We start from the raw sequence: 18948 nt of genomic DNA on the forward strand, positions 1-18948 counted from the left end.
GTACTGAGGCGGCGATAACGGAGCTCACGAATGCTGTGGTGCTTGCCCTGGAACCGCGTCTGCAACGTCTGTCCGGCAGCTGACTGGGGATTTCACAAATTACCACCGACTGGCCCGCAGGACGAACGAATTGGAGTGCCGCGTGTCTGATTTAGAAGATGGTGCCCAGGGGAGCAGCGCGGAGCTCACTCAACTGCAGGAGCTGGTGATGCCACAAACAGAACAAGTTAGAAGATTTAGAAACCGATCACGCAGGGACAATCTACGTTTGTTTGGGCATTCCAGAGACCTTGCAAGAGAAATCCCTGCGTGGAGTTTTTGAGCGCTGGATGAGCCCGATGGTAGTGACTGCGGAGGAGACGGAACCGGTGCATTTAGAACGTGCGCATCGCTTGGGCGCGGCTTGTGCAGGTGATCAGCGCCCCAGAACTGTTATTGTTAAATTCCTCAACTCGGCGCAGAAGGATGCTTTCTTGCAACATTATCGCCAGAATAAAGAGGAAGTTCGCTATGAGGGAGCCCAAGTGAGAGTGTATCAGGACTATTCAGCGGCTCTCGCGGCGAAGCGCCGTCAGTATTCTGCAGTGTGTTCACGTTTAGTGGAGAGGCATTATCGGTTCCAAGGTCTGCTACCTCGCGCTACTGAAGATCTGGGACAATGGTCGGTGGAGATCGTTTGAGACCACAGGGGGAGCGCGATTGACTGGCTTAATGGAGCCCTTGAACGTCAGGCTGCAGGAGACTGAGCAAGGTGCTGCAGTGGTAGCGGATAGAAGTCAAAGACTGTGAGAATTCCTTTTGGGAGCTGTTGGTACTGGGTCTGGATGTGTACTTGGTAAAAACTTGGGATTGAGAATGTTAATATTCTAATGTAATAGGGCTAAAGCACCAGATCTGCTACGGATTGGGGGGAGGGGAGAGGGTAGTTGGTGTGGATGGGGGAGTCTGGAAGTGAGCAAGATCTGAGTCTTGAGGGCGGGTGGCGATCGAATGAATTAGGGGGGGACCATAGCAAGGGGGTTAAGGGGTTTAGAAGTGTGGCTAGTAGATGTGAAGCGGGGGTGTGTGGAGAGGATGTGCTTGGGGTTTGGGGGGGAGAAGAGAGCAAGGTACAGTGTGTGTGTATGGCTTTTGGGGGATAAGGGGATGTGGGCGTGTGAATGTGGGGTGTGCAAGAGAAGGAGACTAGGGTTGGGAGTTCAGCAGAAATGACGTCTTAAAGGGAAGGGATTATTGTTATTGGTGAGGATGGGATTTCTCTTGGTGTTATTGCGTGATTGCAGACAGGCTTCTCTGGGGTGACAGGAGAAGGATGGTTCTGGGAGTTGGAGGGGTGGGAGAGGGAGAGGGGGGGTTGGGAGAGGGAGGTTGGGGGGCGGGTGGGGTTGCTAAGCCTAGGGGTCTCCATGGTGTCCTGTGGGCGTTGGGGCGCTGGATAATGTGCTGCTGGGATAAGAGGTGTTTTTAAGAAAGGGCAGAGGGCTGTGGGCTCTGGAGGGAGGGCTGGGCACCCGCGAGCTCCGATACCCTCAAGTATGTGGGTTTTTGTTAGGATGAGGAAGCGGGATCCTGGCTAAGTTACCGGTGCCTAGAACAGTCTCTTGGAATGTGTGTGGCATCACCTCCCCAATCAAACGCACAAAAATCTTGTCCACCCTCCAGCGGTTACAATGTTTCTCTGGCCTGTTTACAAGAGACCAAATTATCTGATGTAGGAGCATTTAAAGTTAAAGCAGAGTGGGTGAGGGACTGCTTTTTGCATCAGCCAAGGGTAAAAAGGGAGGCATGGCGGTGTTAGTGCATAATAGCTTGCCAATGTCATACCCAGGTAGTGGAGCGTGAAGTAAATGAACACTATATTTTGTTGTGGTTGAATGTAATGGGACAGGAATCCTATCTCTTAAATGTTTATGGGCCTAACATATATGACCATTCCTTTTTCCAACACCTGGTACGTCTAGGGATTCAGCACGCATCAGCGCCCCTGGGTTGTGGTGGTAGATTTCAACCAGGTGATGGATGTGCGCCAAGACAGGTCGACGTCGGCCATGGGGACAACATAGGGAGAAGGGAAAGGTATGTCCTATTTGTGTCAGGCTTTAAACTTGGTAGATCCGTGGTGGTTGTGTAACCTTAGTGCTCGTGATTATACACACCTATCCCGTGCCCATGGTACGTGGTACAGGCTGGACTATATTTTGGTGTTGGCCCCTCTTTTTCCACAGGTGGTGCAGTCGGAGATCGGTACTTTGGAAGTTTCAGATCATACCCCAATTTGGGTGGATATAGATTTGGGAGAGGTGCGCTTGCGCCAGTGTTTGTGGAGATTTCCATCATACTTAGTGGATAATGAGAACTTTAAGGAATTCTTGTGTAAAAGATGGTCATTGTTTGCTGAGGCGAAAGCGAGTCATGCCTTAGATGCACGGTTGTACTGGGAAACATCAAAGGCCATGTTGCGTGGAGATATCATATCTTATATGTGCGCATGCTCTAGGCGGCTTTCGCAGGGACTTGTGCGGTTGGAGAGGACATATCAGGAGGCCAAGAAGGCACACTTGGCCGTTCCATTGGCACAAAATCGTGAAAAGATGTTAACGTCCTTGGCGGCCCTTAATGCGTTGATTCATGAACGTACTAAGAAGCACCTTTTTTATCGCTCCTTCACGTTTCACCGGTTTGGGAATAAATCAGGCAGGTTATTGGCACGGCTTGTTAAAACTTGGGGGGTCATCGCTTTATTTCATCTCTCACTGCGCCTGATGGCCAGAGAGTAACCCAGACGTCGCAGATAGCGCAGTTATTCCATGATTATTATGCGGTCTTGTATACGTTGCCAGATGCACAGGAGGGACCCTCGCTGAAGGACTATTTGAAGAGTTCGGGTATTCCCCGGCTCTCTGCTACAACCATTGTTCAATTAAATGCCCCACTGAGTGGGAAGGAGATTCAGCGGGTGGTCAAGACATTAAAGAGGGGTAAGGCGCCTGGGCCGGATAGCTTCGCAGCGGAGTATTATCAAAGTCTGTTCCCTCAGATAGCGACCTTGTTGTTTGACTTCTTTGAAACCTCACTACTTCAGGGCTCTTTTCCTAGATACTCGAATGATGCTTTGATTACTTTGATACCCAAGCCAGGTAAACCAGCAGATTGGCCGGGCTCCTACAGGCCGATCTCTTTGATAAATGTAGATTTGAAGATTCTAGCCAGGGCCCTAGCTGATAGGTTAGCACCTCACGTATCCTCATTGGTGGGGGAGGGGCAGGTGGGATTTGTCAGGGGCAGGCACTCCTCTTTGAGTGTGAGGAAGGTATACCTCGCCATCGCCCAGAGTCAGATCACTAGTGAGTCGCTGCTCTTGGTTAGTCTGGACGCGGAAAAAGCATTCGATAAGGTGCGCTGGGACTATTTGTTTTCGGTATTGGACTTCGTGGGGATTACGGGATGGTTCAGGCAAGCCGTGGAGGTGCTCTATGAAAAGCCTAGTGCGTCTCTTGTGGTGAATGGAATGTGGACGGTCCCTTTTGCGGTGTCTTGTGGTACGCGCCTGGGATGTCCCTTATCCCCTTTACTGTTTCTTTTGTATTTAGAGCCGCTGTTGCGTTCTATTCAAGGAGACACGGACATTTTTGGCGTGACCTTTTCTTCATTCTCAATGAAAACCTTAGCTTTTGCCGATGATATTTTAGTGACCTTGACGAAGCCGCAACGATCAGTTTCTGCCCTTCTTAGTGAAATAGAAGAGTTTGGTTATTTTTCGGGTTTTACCCTAAACTTACCGAAATCAGTGGCGTACCCGATTCAGGAGAGTATCAAGGAGATGTGGGAGGGGGAGTTTCCCTTATCATGGACATCGGGCCCACTTAAATATCTGGGGGTGTGGATTTCAGCTGATTTGACACAGCTTTATGAATTAAATGTACAGCCTCTAAGGGTTAGCATGAGGGCCTCTCTTAAGGTATGGCAGTCATTACCGTTGTCAGCTTTGGGTAGAGTGGCACTGTATAATAGGGTGCTGGTGCCTCAGTGATCCTATATCCTTCAAATGTTGCCCATTTTGCTCCGCCGCAAAGATGAGAGACTGGCGACTCGGCTGGTGACGCGTTGTATTTGGCAAGGGAAGCGGTCGCGGATGGGGGCGTTGCAGCTTTATCGGCCTAAGAGCCAGGGGGGTTGGGGACTGTTGGATGTTCGGTTGTTATCTGTTGCTGGGAACATGAGGCACATCTCAGATTGGTTTAGAGGCACGAGTTATTTTACCTGCTCGGAGGAGGAAAACTGTTGTTGAAACCGATTCATTTTAGTGCCTGGTTACATGCCCCTCCGCGGTTGGGAGCTGAAACTTGGGGAATGAAGTTGCTGTGTGTTTGAATGTCCCTCAGGTTACAAAGACCCCTGAGGCAGGCCTTTGGGCCGAAACACGGCCGTGTCGGGTCATTTTTAATGCAGATTACATTATTTTGTATTTTTTCATGTGAATAAACAATTTTTTGGTATCCTTATTCACTCTCCTCACTTTTTGTTTTATATGCCCCTCCGCGCAGGCATCATGTACCACGAGCATATGCAGTTTTACTTCTACCTTTACGGAGGGCATGGAAATGGATATGTCGTTTTTTCGGGTTCTCGTCAAGGTACTCCCCTATGTTGCCTTTGAAGGGAAATCCAGATTTTCCCCCGGCCTTGACTTCGGTCCCATTTATGGCTTGGGGTGACCGAGGGGCTTGTTATCTACATCAGTTATATACGGAGGACGGAGAGAGGAAGAGGCTGGAAGATTGGCGGTTGGAATTTGGGAACGTTGCAGGGGACTTTTTTGCTTGGTATCAATTACAGCACTATGTCCGGTCGATTCCGTCCGCTTCTTTGTCTCCGGGGGTGTGGGAGAAATTGCTAGCACTATTCGCATTGGATGCACAATTGGCAGTCCCCCTAAAGTATTTTCATTTGTGTCTGCGGGAGCAGTTGGGGGAGGTGGATTATGACAAGTTGGCGACTCAGTGGAATAGTGAGCTGCCCCTGGGCCTTCGGGGAGAGCAATTAAAAACCTATATCCTGAACATTCCCAGGGTAACAGAGAATGTGTTGCTGAGAGAAACCTTGTATAAGTTTGCAATGAGAATGTGCATTTCCCCGCACAGGGCGATGACGGCAGCTATGCGAGAGGATGATATCTGCGCTAAGTGTGCTCATTCGCCGTCGGATCTTGGCCACAAGTTTTGGAAGTGCCCGAGGGTCTTGGAATTTTGGACACGGGTGTCTAGATATGTGTCGGATCTTTGGGGGGTGCGGTGGACGCCACACTTATCCCTCTTATTTGACCAGTTCAAGCTATCGACACCGGGGATAGTGGGGCTTTTTACATTGATGGAAGGAATCAGACTGGTGCAGGTGGATAAGAGATTACTATGATCAGACATACTGAAGTTCTCTGGATTTCTAGAGTTCTGAAGAAGTGATATTGAAGGCTACTCTTATCGTAACTTTGTATAATATTTTTAATATTTTAGTATATTTTTGATGTATTTATATATGTTTATTCATTTTACCGATGTTCTTTTTTTCATATGTATTTTATTTATTTTAGGCTCCTGAGGCAGGCACTTTAGCCGAAACACAGTGCCGTGTCGAGTCTTTTATAGAATAAAGTCCTTTGTTTACATCTACATCATTCTTCTGTCCTCTTTGGAAGTTTCATTTTGGTTTTGAAGTATTGAGTTTGTTTCCCTTGTTTCTGGAGTCCGTGGTCCTTTTCCCACTTCATTTACCTTCTGCTACACACCATGGGATCTTTGAGGTCTCCAACCAGATGGATTTCTTCTGGATGTTTGTAGTGTTTCATATTCCCCCACTTTTGTGGACCTTTGACTTGAGACCAACTTGTGTACCAGGATTTACACCTGTTTTCAGCAGCCATAAGTCCTTGCACCAAAATCTGGGCATGGGAATCGGCACTATTAGCTGGGAGTATCCTTTATAGAATAGCACTGAGCACCACTACTACTACTACTTAGCATTTCTGTAGCACTACTAGATGTACACAGCACCAATATTTTTTTCCCAGACGCCAATGTTTGAGTGCCATTTACTAAATCTGGCCCTACATGCATATAAATTGGCACTTATAAAATTATGCCCGTGTAAAAGTACACGCAATGAGCAGAACATGTGTATTTTTAGGTGACTCAAGATTAGGTGTGTTTAAGGGTGGGTTTTGGGTGCAGTGCAAGGTGAGTTGAAATTTACACTCATATTTTATTTTTTTTTTAACCCACTCACATTCACAAGTCCTTTACGCACATCTACCCCTGTTTCTGAGCAGATGTAAATGTCAGTGGCTTCATTTTAGCTGTGATGGGGGATCTGTGCTGGTATTTTCCTCCGTACTTATGTGTCTTTTTAAAATAGTCTACAGATAGGCATCGTCTTGCACCCTTAATCTAGACAACCAGTTACAAAATTACTCTTTAACTGGTGTATTGCAGCTTGAGTTTTCAATGGTGTACTTTGTCATGTATCAGAGAAAGGGGATGTTAGTATTTAACCTTTCTGTGGTTAAAATCAAACTGGTTTACATATTACAGTATGTATTTTTTTTTACCAGGGACAATGGAGGGTTAAGTGACTTGTCTAAAGTCACAAGGAGCTGGAGTGGAAATCAAACTTAGTTCTCCTGAGTCACAAGCTGCTGCACTAACCAATAGGCTACTCCTCCACTTGTTTATTTCAACTTGTTTGGGGCTGTTTGATCTTTTCAAAATCCAATAGGTGCTTAAGGAGATGGAGAATCCCATTAGCTGTAAACAGGGAGAATGAGAGGAGGAAGCACCCCCAATATTGAGCAATCTCCTACACTGTATCCAGGGAAGGATAATTTGTATTATGTTTGGCATTCACCAATCATTTGTGAATTGTTGGCACCTATTGGAGAAAGATAAAATGAGACAGCAATAAGGAAACAGTGGCAGGTAAAAATGTGAAATATGAACGACAGAACACTAACACGTCATATAACGGTCTAACGGCCCTCTGCAGCTCTCAGGTTTTTCCCTTGATTTTAGCGTATCCTGTAAAGGATCAATGGCAGAATTTGAGAGCCTATAACATAATCGCAATTGTGGGTGCTTAAATCCTGCAAAAAATCTCTACTAAATTTCTACACCAAAAATTGCAACCTTGAAGCAGAGGACTGCTTCCAATACTGTGGTGACCTGTGCAGCCTCTAAGTGTTAATAGTGAGAAACAAATGTTCGCGAGTCCAACCAAAAGCAAAAGCACACATTGGTGCCTGCTTTTCTGCACTTAAACATGAGCCTTTCAAAAAATTAAGTACAAACAATTTTTGAAAATCTAACAGAAGAACGGCACCATTGTGCGCTTGAAGTTCCGGGCATGCGCAGACAAGCTGCACTTACTGTGAAAGTTTTGTGCGCATACATCAGGAATGTTCCATTCCTCCCCCTTACTTTCGGTTTACTAGCGCGTATAAAATTTGAATGCCATTTGCTTTGAACATTGCAAAACTAGGTTTCTGCGCTGTTCTTGAGCTATGAGGTTTGTGCTGTTGGCTTTAGTGCCAGAGCTTTGATCATCGGTGCCAGAGAGAGATGCTGTACCAGAAGGGAGATGGGGAGAAACCAAGTCAGAAGTCAGCAGAAAAATGTCTTTTTTCTATCCTGTAGATCTCCTGTTGCAAAACCTCAGGTCACAAAGAGATGTTTTTTCAAGGCACTTAGACTTACAAAGTTCCATAGTAACCTTTGGAACTTTGTAAGTCTAAATGTAACCTTTGTAACTTTGTAAGTCTAAATGCTTCAAAAATGAGCCCCTTAAAGTGAAATTACTACTACTACTACTTAACATTTCTAAAGCGCTACCAGGGTTACGCAGTGCTGTACAATTTTAAATGAGGAAGGACAGTCCCTGCTCAAAAGAGCTTACAATCTAAAAGACAAATTGCTGCTAAAAGACAGTCCTTTCAGGGAAAGGGCCTGAAAACCGGTGACTGCTAATACCTTAACGAAACAGGAGATTGATCAGCACACAGGTTGAATTCTATCTGCTTGTTCTAAAGAGGGAAAGGACCACTGGGGAACACGGAGCCATAAAAATAAGGAGAGTGTGGATAGAAGTGTGACTGGAGCACAGGAGATCTTTTTATTTATTTATTATTTATTTATGGTTCATTTCTACCCCACATTTTCCCACAAATGCAGACACAATGTGGCTTCCATGAATTACAAAAGTTAAGAGATACAGCACATGAATTTAGCAGTAGAATAAGGATAAAATGTTAACAGCAATTAGGATGACTAAACAGCAGAGTCACTAATGGAATACACATTCAAAAAGGTACGTTTTCAGCAGCTTCTTAGAAAGAGGGTGGTCAGCTTGCGACTTTAGGTACAGGGGAAGAGTGAGGTGTTTTGCTTACCAAAGAGAGAATGAAGATCTGAATTTAACCCATGGCAAAAAGCTAAAATATATCTCTGAAGAACCAATTCAGAGAGAGGCTACTGACCAACATACAGAAGAATAAAAGCAACATGAGGTTCATAGTATGCGCAGAACTAGCCCATTTGGAGACAATTCTCCCCCCCTCCCCCCAGCAAGGATTGTTAAAATCTGCCAGCTTTCAAGGAGGAGTGAAAGATATGTTTGAAGTAAAGAGCACTGCTCAGAGGTGACCAAGAGTTGCCAATCCTTTGAGATTCTCTTTTGTAGTTACTTCACTTTGTTTTTGTGACTGTCTTTTTTAATCCCTGCTTTTGTATATATTTGTACAATATGGGAGCGCCTAATAAATGGGAACTCTGTTATAATTAAGAATAGTCTCCCAGTTACCTTTTGCCTTGGCCAGGGCTGTAGCCAACTCCGTGTGACCTTTTTATTTAATAAATTTTTAACTTTTATTTAACTTCCTGTGGATTGTTTTTTATTTGTATCCTGCATGTAACTTTTCTGCAATCTGCTTTGGACCCTAGGAGAGTTGGGGGCTTATTTTCAAAGCACTTAGACTTACAAAGTTACAATGGTTACTATGGAACTTTGTAAGTCTAAGTGCTTTGAAAATACGCCTCTTGGTGGACTATTAACCATAGATTAGATTAGATTAGATTAGATTATTCTTCACTGGTGACTCAACATTCAAGGAGTTCTCATTTCTTAGTACTGTTTTCTTAGTTCTCTGCTGATACCTAGCCTCAGTTCTTCTCCTGTTTCTGCCAGAGTGCAGCCATTTTTTGCAAGAAGGGGGTAGTTCTGAAAAGGTCGCTGAAATTTAGGTGCCAGGATGCTGACCACAAAGGGCAAATTCTATATTAGCAATGACACATTTAACTAAGTCAGCATTTATGACCCAATATTTAGGCACAGCCACTTTCACCATATCAATGGCTGGTATAAATGACTGCAACCAAATGTTGCAGTTGGGCATATAACTGACAATATTCTGGAATCTTAGTGCATAAGTGCTGGGCACACACCTAACCTGCCCATGCCCCTCCCAGGTAATAATAGTAATAATCAAGTTATTTCATGATATTTATATCTAGATATGGGAAGCTTTCAAATAAATTAAAAGGCTGTCCAATAAGTAAAAAAATATATAAAAAAAGCTTTTGTCCTCCACCTTTTAAGGCACTGCCTATCCAACTGAAACAGCTTTAGACTTTTTACAGATGGACCACACAGGCAGTCCTTTCATGACGGCTGCGCGGGGAAGGGAAAACTCACACTGACCTAATTGGTTTCAGCATTTTGACATCACTTCATCTCCTGTCTATTAAACCTCCTTGCAAAATGCTGAAACCAATTAGGTCAGTCTGAGTTTTCCCTTCTCCGCGCAGCCGTCATACCCGTATACTCAAAACAAACCAAGCAAACCTATGAGCTGCTGGATCTATGACGTCGTTCTTCATTGTTACTTGGCAGAATTTTTATTTAATCTCACTTATATTTTCAAACATGCCAGCTTGTGCTGCATACAGATGTACACAGAGGAAGCATAAAAAACAGGATAACTTTTTACAGGTAGAGTAGTAATTTGTTATAAATCTTAATCAGTGGTCAGTTGGAGGGCTGGTTACAGGGACACCCTAGCATGTGTTATATTCGTGCAGAGATTTTTTTCTCCTGGTAATGGACCACTAAAACAGGCATCATGTTATGAGAATCAGGTGCTCAACATTCAGAGTTTCTATTTATTAATTTCTGACATTCATATCCCACATTTAACATGTACTAGGTTGAAAACAAGGAGCATTGAAAGCTTTTTTTTCCCCCTGTGCCTAGATCAAAGAGAAAGATGGTTTTGTGTGAACTTGCTCCTTCTGTTTTGATGAATGCAGTGGTATATTATAAAAAATAGACTTAATATTGTTTATTACTAGTTATTTACTACTGGTTGATAATACAGCAGAAGTAACCAAGTCAACCTCATGCTTTGTAATATAATTTTTAATAGCATTTTCTCAGTTATTACCCAAATACAAATAAAATGATGTTAATTATACGACCGAGTCTGCCTCTTATGGTAGTTAGGATAACCTGGTCCTGGAGTTACCCGAGGCAGTCAGGTTTGTCAGGATATTGACAATGAATATTCATGAGAGATTTGCATACAGTGGAGGCAGTGCTTATGAAATGCTTTGAGTCCTACTGATCTGTACATCTGTTGTGTTATTTTGGTGGGTGGAAACAGTCAGGTGGGCTTATAGGGAGGGAGGGGAAGGGTTCTTGGGGTATGTTCTCTGTAAAAGTATTTATTGTGCCATGTTGGATGGTTTACTGTTTTTTCTTGTTCTGTATGAAGCTTATCAACCAACATGTTTTGCTTTTAATAAAGATGATTAAAACATAAAAAATATAAGTTTTGGATGTTACTGAATTCTATTATTCTTTCTCACTATATTTCCAGTTTTGGCACAGTATAAGCCATCACAAGAACAAAATATAAGAAAACCAATGGACTGCATTAGGGGCTTATATAGCCCATTTAGTTATGTTTCAACAAATGAGAGATCCGTTTGACAGAAAATATTTTTATTATTTTGACTTACAAACCACTTGTCCCTGAAACATGCTCAAACAACAGAATAATCCATTTGTGTATCTAAAAGGTAAACTTCTACAAAACAGATGATGATGTGATTCCATGTGCCCCAACGAAAGGAGAATTATTCTACTTCCATTTAATTTCAATACATTCCATCATCTATCTTTATAACACCAGGCTTCCCAAGGCAGATTACAACAACATTTAAGATGCACCCATCAGGAAACAGGATATCCTCACTTAAATTTGGCCATCTGTATTGTACACAGTGTATTTATTTCGTTTTTAGTGTAGAAAAATTAGCACAAAATACAGAGTTTAAAACTGCTGTTTCTATCAGCTATAATAGTTTTTAAGAGGCAGATGCACTAAAGCTTAATGAGCCTTTAATGACCCTCCAACGAGGAAATTTTGATCCGTTGCATGCATCAAAGGGCTTTTACCGAGGAAGCTAGCAGCTAACGAAAACGGAGTGCAGATGAGCAATTAGTGTAAAAACCCCATTGAAACGAGATGCACTAACCTTTCCGATTGCCTTTACGCAGAAAAAAGGCAGGAATCTAACGAGAGGTCTGGACCTCTCGTTAGGACAGCTCTGTGCCAGGAAAAATCGTAAAGTGAAAAAACAAACAAACTTTGAGCCAATCCCAGCGCATTAGCAGAGCTAAAAGCGCTGTGATTGGTCAAAAGGACGTTGCATTACATATGTCCAAAAGAGCTGTGTTTGAGCTTAAAGAAAACATGTCATAAAACACATCAAATTAAAAAAATAAAAAAAGGATCGGGAGGGGGCAAGGGCGCTCATCAGGAGCGTCCTGTATGGACGGCCATGCCCCCCCCCCGGCTGCTCCCCACTGTCCGCCACTCCCCCCCCCCCCCCACGAAAAAGTGAAATTCTAGCAGCCCCGGTCCCCCTCCCTTCCTGTTCTTCTGTTTTGCAAAAGCTAGCTCCGCCTCCCATCATTCCTCCGCCCCGTGCACCCCCCCCCTGCTGCTCCCCACTTTCCACCGCTTTCCCACCCACCACGAAAAATTATTCTACTTCCATTTAATTTCAATACATTCCATCATCTATCTTTATAACACCAGGCTTCCCAAGGCAGATTACAGCAACATTTAAGATGCACCCATCAGGAAACAGGATATCCTCACTTAAATTTGGCCATCTGTATTGTACACAGTGTATTATTTCGTTTTTAGGGTAGAAAAATTAGCACAAAATACAGAGTTTAAAACTGCTGTTTCTATCAGCTATAATAGTTTTTAAGTTGTTTTAGTGATATTCAATCGTTATTTCATGATATATGAGAAGCTTTCAAATAAATTAAAAAGCTGTCCAATGAGTAAGGAAAAAAAAAACCCAACAACTTTTGTCCTCCACCTCTTAAGGCACTGCCTATCCAATTGAAACAGCTTTAGACTTGTTACAGATAGTCCAACAATTTTTAAAAATGACAATGTGGGTGCAGTAGCTCGTAGCTTTGCTTGCTTTGTTTTGAGTGAACGGGGTTGACGGCTGCGCTGGGAAGGGAAAACTTAGACTGTCCTAATTGGCTCACTTCTACTCCCGTTTATTAAATCTCCTTGTTGCAAAGCATCCAGCGTCATGACGTCACGAGCGTGTGTCCGAGGCTCGCGTCAGCTGAGAGGGTTAAATGTGCTCTGATTTGCTGTTGGTCATGTGATAGGTCTGCTGGGTCATGTGATCTGCGAAAGGCAAAAGCGGGGTTGTGGGCATTATGGTAAGTTACTGGCTGTTGATACTAATTTTTAGCTTCAGGGAGTCATTGGTTATTAGAATAAATAATGAGTATGGCAGTTCCAGTTTACTATCGGGTTACGGGTACTGAAGCCACTTGAGTTGTGTAGCAGGATCAGGAGATTCCTAGCTAGTTCTAACTCTGAAGAGTATGAAGGTTTCTGAAGACAGTGGGAGAAGGCATAGGTGAGTCTCTATAATCTGCCTTCTTTCTCCTCATCACTGCTCCTTGGTTTACTGTAATTGTTTACATGGATGTCAGAAGACAATTATTTATTTGTTGCATTTGTATCCACACTTACATTATTCCGTAATGGCTTCCGGATTGAGAAATACAAAGTGGTATTGCATTAAGGTTCTTAAGTGACAGAGTAGATTAAGCAATCAAGTATAGAGAATTCATATTTGGAATGAGAAATAAAGTGGTATTGCGTTAAAGGTCCTTCGTGACAAAGCAACTGAGGCAGTCAAGTATAGAGAGTTTGGTTTTGTCCAGTTCTGGTATGAGTTTCGTTGTCTGGTATTTAGGATGGATCATTGTGGTATGCCTTATTGAACAGGTTGGTTTTCAGTGATTTTCGGAAGTTAGTTAGGTCGTGCATTGTTTTTATGGTGTTTGGTAGTGCATTCCATAGTTGCGTGCTTATGTAGGAGAAGCTGGATGCATATGTTAATTTATATTTTAGGCCTTTGCAGCTGGGGTAGTGGAGATTCAGGAAAATGCGTGCTGATCTTTTTGTGTTCCTGGTTGGTAAGTCTATGAGGTCTGATATGTAGACCGGGGCCTCGCCGTGAATGATTTTATGAACCAGAGTGCAAAATTTTGAACATAATACGTTCTTTAAGTGGGAGCCAGTGTAGTTTTAGGGGTTTGGCGCTTTCCGTGTTTCGTTTTTCCAAATATGAGTCTGGCTGCTGTGTTTTGGGCAGTTTCTTAATGATTTGTTCTTTGCGTCCGACATAGATTGCATTGCAGTAATCTAGGTGGCTTAGTACCATTGATTGTACCAGGCTATGGAAGTGTTTCCTTGGGAAGAAAGGTTTTATTCTTTTGAGTTTCCACATGAATGGAACATTTTCTTTGTTGTATTTTCGCATGGATTTCTAGTGTGAGATTTCGGTCAATTGTGACTCTGAGAATTTTCAGGTTATCTGAACAGGAGGGTATGTTTGGGGTGTTTATAGTGGCAAGTTTGTTCGTGTTATATTGTGATGAGAGGATGAGACATTGTGTTTTTTCTGCGTTGAGTTTTAATTGACATGCATCCGCCCATTAATTCGTGATTTGGAGGCTGTGTTTGATTTCATTTGTGATTTTTGTTGGATCATGTTGAAGACAATTATATCAGACCACAATTATGAACTGGAGTTAATGAAAGGTGTCTTCTGTATATAACATGGAAATTGAGTGGGTATCAAATACTGGTGGTTAAAGTAGGTATTTCCCAGTGATAGGGAAGTTAAAGAGCAAAAGTTCATGACCATACTAAAAGAGAGTAGGGACAGGAAAGAAACAATTCTGCCTAGAAGTGTGGTTGAGCCAAGGAGATTTAATTAACAGGAGATGGTGTCACATGATAAGGCTGAAGCCATAGCTCTCATCTTGATATACTCAAACCAAAGCAAACTATCTGTCTATGCCAAGCCACACATAGTATCCTTATGTCTAATAAGCATTTGCTATTGTTTTGGGTGATTCAATATGGTAGCAAGCTCTGCCTACTGGCTTCAGGCCAGATAATGGGCCCCTATCGGACTGTCCGTTCACTGTCTCTTAGATTGTAAGCTCCTTGAGCAGGGACCTTCCCTCTATGTTAAATTGTACAGCGCTGGGTAACCCTAGTAGCACGTTAGAAATGTTAAGTAGTAGTAGTAGTAGTAGACACGCTCCCGCCATTTCCTGTCAAACCTCCTGGTTGAACAAACACCTGTACGGGTTCCTCCCCACCAGCCAGGAAGGTGTGTAAAATAATCAGAATGTGGATGATATGTGACACACATTTTTAAATTAAATCTTGATAATGACACATCTATCTGTTCTTTTTCTTGCAGAGGTTTCGATTCTGTGGAGACTTGGACTGCCCTGACGGGGTTCTAGCAGAATCAGCACCTTGGCCAAAATAGTTAAGTGGAAATTGTTGTTGAACACACATAGCTAGAGCCATTTCTCTGCACTTGTAGTCCTGGCAGCAAAAGTGGGGATGGCTGAAGCAGAGAATGTGGAATGGTCTAAGAAATGAGGGTGATGAGTTTTGCATTGGTTACTATTACTAGCTCTTATTTCATTAGAGCTACACAGTGCTGTACAGATATGAGAGAGTTCATGTACCATTGAGCTTACAATCTAGTTACAAGAGCAAGTGTTCCACCTTTGTACTACCTGGAATAGACATGATAGTGTTGCATAGTTCAGGTCCTCAGTAACAGAACTTACTGTCATTTCAGAAGAAAGTGAATTGGTGGCTGAAGGAGCCTTTTGCTGTATAAGATCCTTAGTTCAAAGGGTGGTGTAGAGGCCTAAGCTTTAAAGAAAGTAAGCAGGGCAATTAATTTTAATGTCAGAGTGTTTGGTGGTATACTTAACCAGGTGGTTATTATTTTATGTAGGCTATGCTCTTTTGGATTGAAATAAATACAAATTTGAATCCAAAAAGGAGAGACTCCACCATGGCTTTTTTTGTGTGGGGAAATCTTGCCTGACCAATTTACTTCAATTCTTTGAAGGAGTAAACAAACATGTGGACAAAGGGGAGCCGATTGATATTGTGTATCTGGATTTTCAAAAGGTGTTTCACAAGGTACCTCATGAAAGACTACAGAGGAAATTGGAGGATCATGGGATAGGAGGAAAAGTCCTATTACGGATTAAAAACTGGTTGAAGGATAGGAAACAGAGAGTGGGGTTAAATGGGCAGTATTCACAATGGAGAAGGGTAGTTAGTGGGGTTCCTCAGGGGTCTGTTCTAGGACCGCTGCTTTTTAATATATTTATAAATGATTTAGAGATGGGAGTAACTAGCGAGGTAATTAAATTTGCTGATGACACAAAGTTATTCAAAGTCGTTAACTCGTGACAGGATTGTGAAAAATTACAGAAGGACCTTACAAGACTGGGTGGCTAAATGGCAGATGACGTTAATGTGAGCAAGTGCAAGGTGATGCATGTGGGAAAAAAGAACCCGAATTATAGCTACGTCATGCAGGTTCCACGTTAGGAGTTACGGACCAAGAAAGGGATCTGGGTGTTGTCGTCAATAATACACTGAAACCTTCTGCTCAGTGTGCTGCTGCGGCTCGGAAAGCGAATAGAATGTTGGGTATTATTAGGAAAGGTATGGAAAACAGGTGTGAGGATGTTATAATGCCGTTATATCGCTCCATGGTGCAACCGCACCTTGAGTATTGTGTTCAATTCTGGTCGCTGCATCTCAAGAAAGATATAGTGGAATTGGAAAAGGTGCAGTGAAGGGCGACTAAAATGATAGCGGGGATGGGACGACTTCCCTATGAAGAAAGACTAAGGAGGCTAGGGCTTTTCAGCTTGGAGAAGAGATGACTGAGGGGAGACATGATAGAGGTATATAAATAATGAGTGGAGTGGAACAGGTGGATGTGAAGCGTCTGTTCACGCTTTCCAAAAATACTAGGGGGCATGCGATGAAACTACAGTGTAGTGAATTTAAAACTAATCAGAGAAAATCTTTCTTCACCCAACGCATAATTAAATTCTGGAATTCGTTGCCAGAGAACATGGTGAAGGCGGTTAGCTTGGCAGAGTTTAAAAAAGGGTTAGACGGTTTCCTAAAGGACAAGTCCATAAACCGCTACTAAATGGACTTTGGAAAAATCCACAATTCCGGGAATAAAATGTATAGAATGTTTGTATGTTTTGGGAAGCTTGCCAGGTGCTCACCCGAACTCTCGTCCACGCTCTCATTACCTCTCGCCTGGACTACTGCAACTTACTCCTCACCGGCCTCCCACTTAGCCATCTATCCCCCCTTCAGTCTGTTCAGAACTCTGCTGCACGTCTCATATTCCGCCAGAACCGATATACTCATATCACCCCTCTCCTCAGGTCACTTCACTGGCTTCCGATCAGATACCGCATTCAATTCAAGCTTCTCCTTCTTACCTACAAATGCACTCAGTCTGCTGCCCCTCACTACCTCTCTACCCTCATCTCCCCTTACGTTCCCGCCCGTAACCTCCGTTCACAGGATAAATCCCTCCTCTCAGTAACCCTTCTCCACCACCGCCAACTCCAGGCTCCGCTCATTCTGCCTCGCCTCACCCTAGCTTGGAACAACCTTCCTGAACCCTTACGCCAAGCCCCCTCCCTGCCCATCTTCAAGTCTTTGCTTAAAGCCCACCTCTTCAATGCTGCGTTCGGCACCTAACCCTTACCGTTCAGTGAATCCAGACTGCCCCAATTTGACTGCCCCTATCGGACCGACCGTTCACTTGTCTATTAGATTGTAAGCTCTTTGAGCAGGGACTGTCTCTCTTTGTTAAATTGTACAGCGCTGCGTAACCCTAGTAGCGCTCTAGAAATGTAAGTAGTAGTTAAGTAGTAGTCGTGGACAGGATGCTGAGCTCTATGGACCCTTGGTCTTTTCCCAGTGTAGCATTACTTATGTACTTATATCTTGTGCCTACAGACAGAAGGTACACATAGATGATTAATTCCTATTTTTACCTGAATCATATGATTTTGTGTGTGAACCTTTAGGCTGAGTATAAAGAGATAACTAACATGTATAAATATTTATTGAAATTTTGAGATGCCTGTCCAGAAAGCTCCAATTTGTCACTTCTGTTCACATGTTTGTGATTAGACGTCATTTGATAATGGGTCACATGAGTAAAAGTAGGGAGTGGGACACTGTGTCTTTTGACTTTAATACTGAAGACAAGTTCTGAGTTACATCTTTCTCTTTTCAGTCCTCTGTGAAACTGAAGCTGATTTGTGCTCAGGTGTTGAAGGATCTGCTAGGGGAAGGAATTGATGTGAGTAACTGTTTATTTATCATTTTGTAAGCAAAGGAATCTGGAATTTATAGTTTCTCTGAGGCAGCTCATGATAGAGAGGTGTGAGGAAGGCCAGGCTTGAAGCCCTTTCCCTCAAAGTGATAAATTAAGATGATTTATTACAAATATATACACATATATGCAACATGCCAGATACTGCTAGATGCTAAGCCAACCCAGGAAAAGTTGTTACAGTTGTGACCGTGCCCTTATGTCCAGACCTACTGTTTCTCTCTTCAATAGTCCCTTTTCCCTATGTGTCCTATCTGTTCGTCCTGCCCCTATCCCTTATTTGTCCTGTCTGTCTGTCCTGATTTAGATTGTAATCTCTTTTGAGCAGGGTCTGTCTTTTCTTCATGTTAAATTGTGAAGCGCTGCGTACGACTGGTAGCGCTATAGAAATGATTTGTAGTAGTAGTAGTTTCTCTGTATCTAGCTCTGTGACCTCCCCAGTTTGGTTCTGTTTGTGCTTGAGTGGGTGGTTCTTCTGTTTAGCTGGGACTACTAGCCCAGCCCTGTGCTACCTCTCTGTGTGATGTTTGTTTGACTTGGTTAGGACTTTCATTTATAGCTGTGGTTCTAAGCCCAGTCCTGTGCTGCCGTCCTGTGTGGTTTTCTTATCTTTTACTTGTGGTTTCTACCATGTGAGTCTAAGTGGGGTTGTCTTTTTTCCCTTCAGTTTTCTTTGTGCTTGTGTGTAGGGTGTTTTGACCCCTTGTTTAGTGCAGTGTGTGTGCACTGCTTGAGTATTACTTGCTCAAGAGATTCCGTTCTGTTTCTTTTTCTCTGGTATGATTTGGTGCCAGTTCGGCCATGAGGCCCGTACGCTTCGACTCTGTACGAGTGGGTTCCAGTTCAGCCGTGAGGCCTGCCTGAGTGGTCTGGCTCCCTTTTCTGGTGGTGCTTGTTGCTTGTCTTGAGTGTGCTGTCTATTGCCATGTCCTGATATCCTGTGTATATTCAGTGCCTGGTTTGCCTCTGCTCTGCACCTCCCCAGAGGACTTGTCTGCTGCAGGCCTGGCTGCAGCCCAAGGGCTCACCATCCTGGTTCCGTGACAGTTGTATGGACAAGACACAATGGTCGGTCACACATAGGAGCCAG

General features: G+C 43.4%; 1 protein-coding gene across 1 annotated transcript in view; it reads left to right on the top strand.

Moving 5' to 3' along the window:
- The first annotated feature begins 338 nt into the window (after window positions 1-338).
- Window positions 339-18948, top strand: part of COMMD4 (COMM domain containing 4) — a 43872-nt gene continuing 25262 nt past the window's right edge. The window contains 4 exon segments of the mRNA XM_030191398.1: window positions 339-524; window positions 14868-14916; window positions 14919-14938; window positions 17760-17825. Coding sequence (XP_030047258.1) covers window positions 339-524; window positions 14868-14916; window positions 14919-14938; window positions 17760-17825 — 321 coding nt within the window.

Source organism: Microcaecilia unicolor, chromosome 1 (assembly GCF_901765095.1).
Source record: "Microcaecilia unicolor chromosome 1, aMicUni1.1, whole genome shotgun sequence".
Lineage (NCBI taxonomy): Eukaryota > Metazoa > Chordata > Amphibia > Gymnophiona > Siphonopidae > Microcaecilia > Microcaecilia unicolor.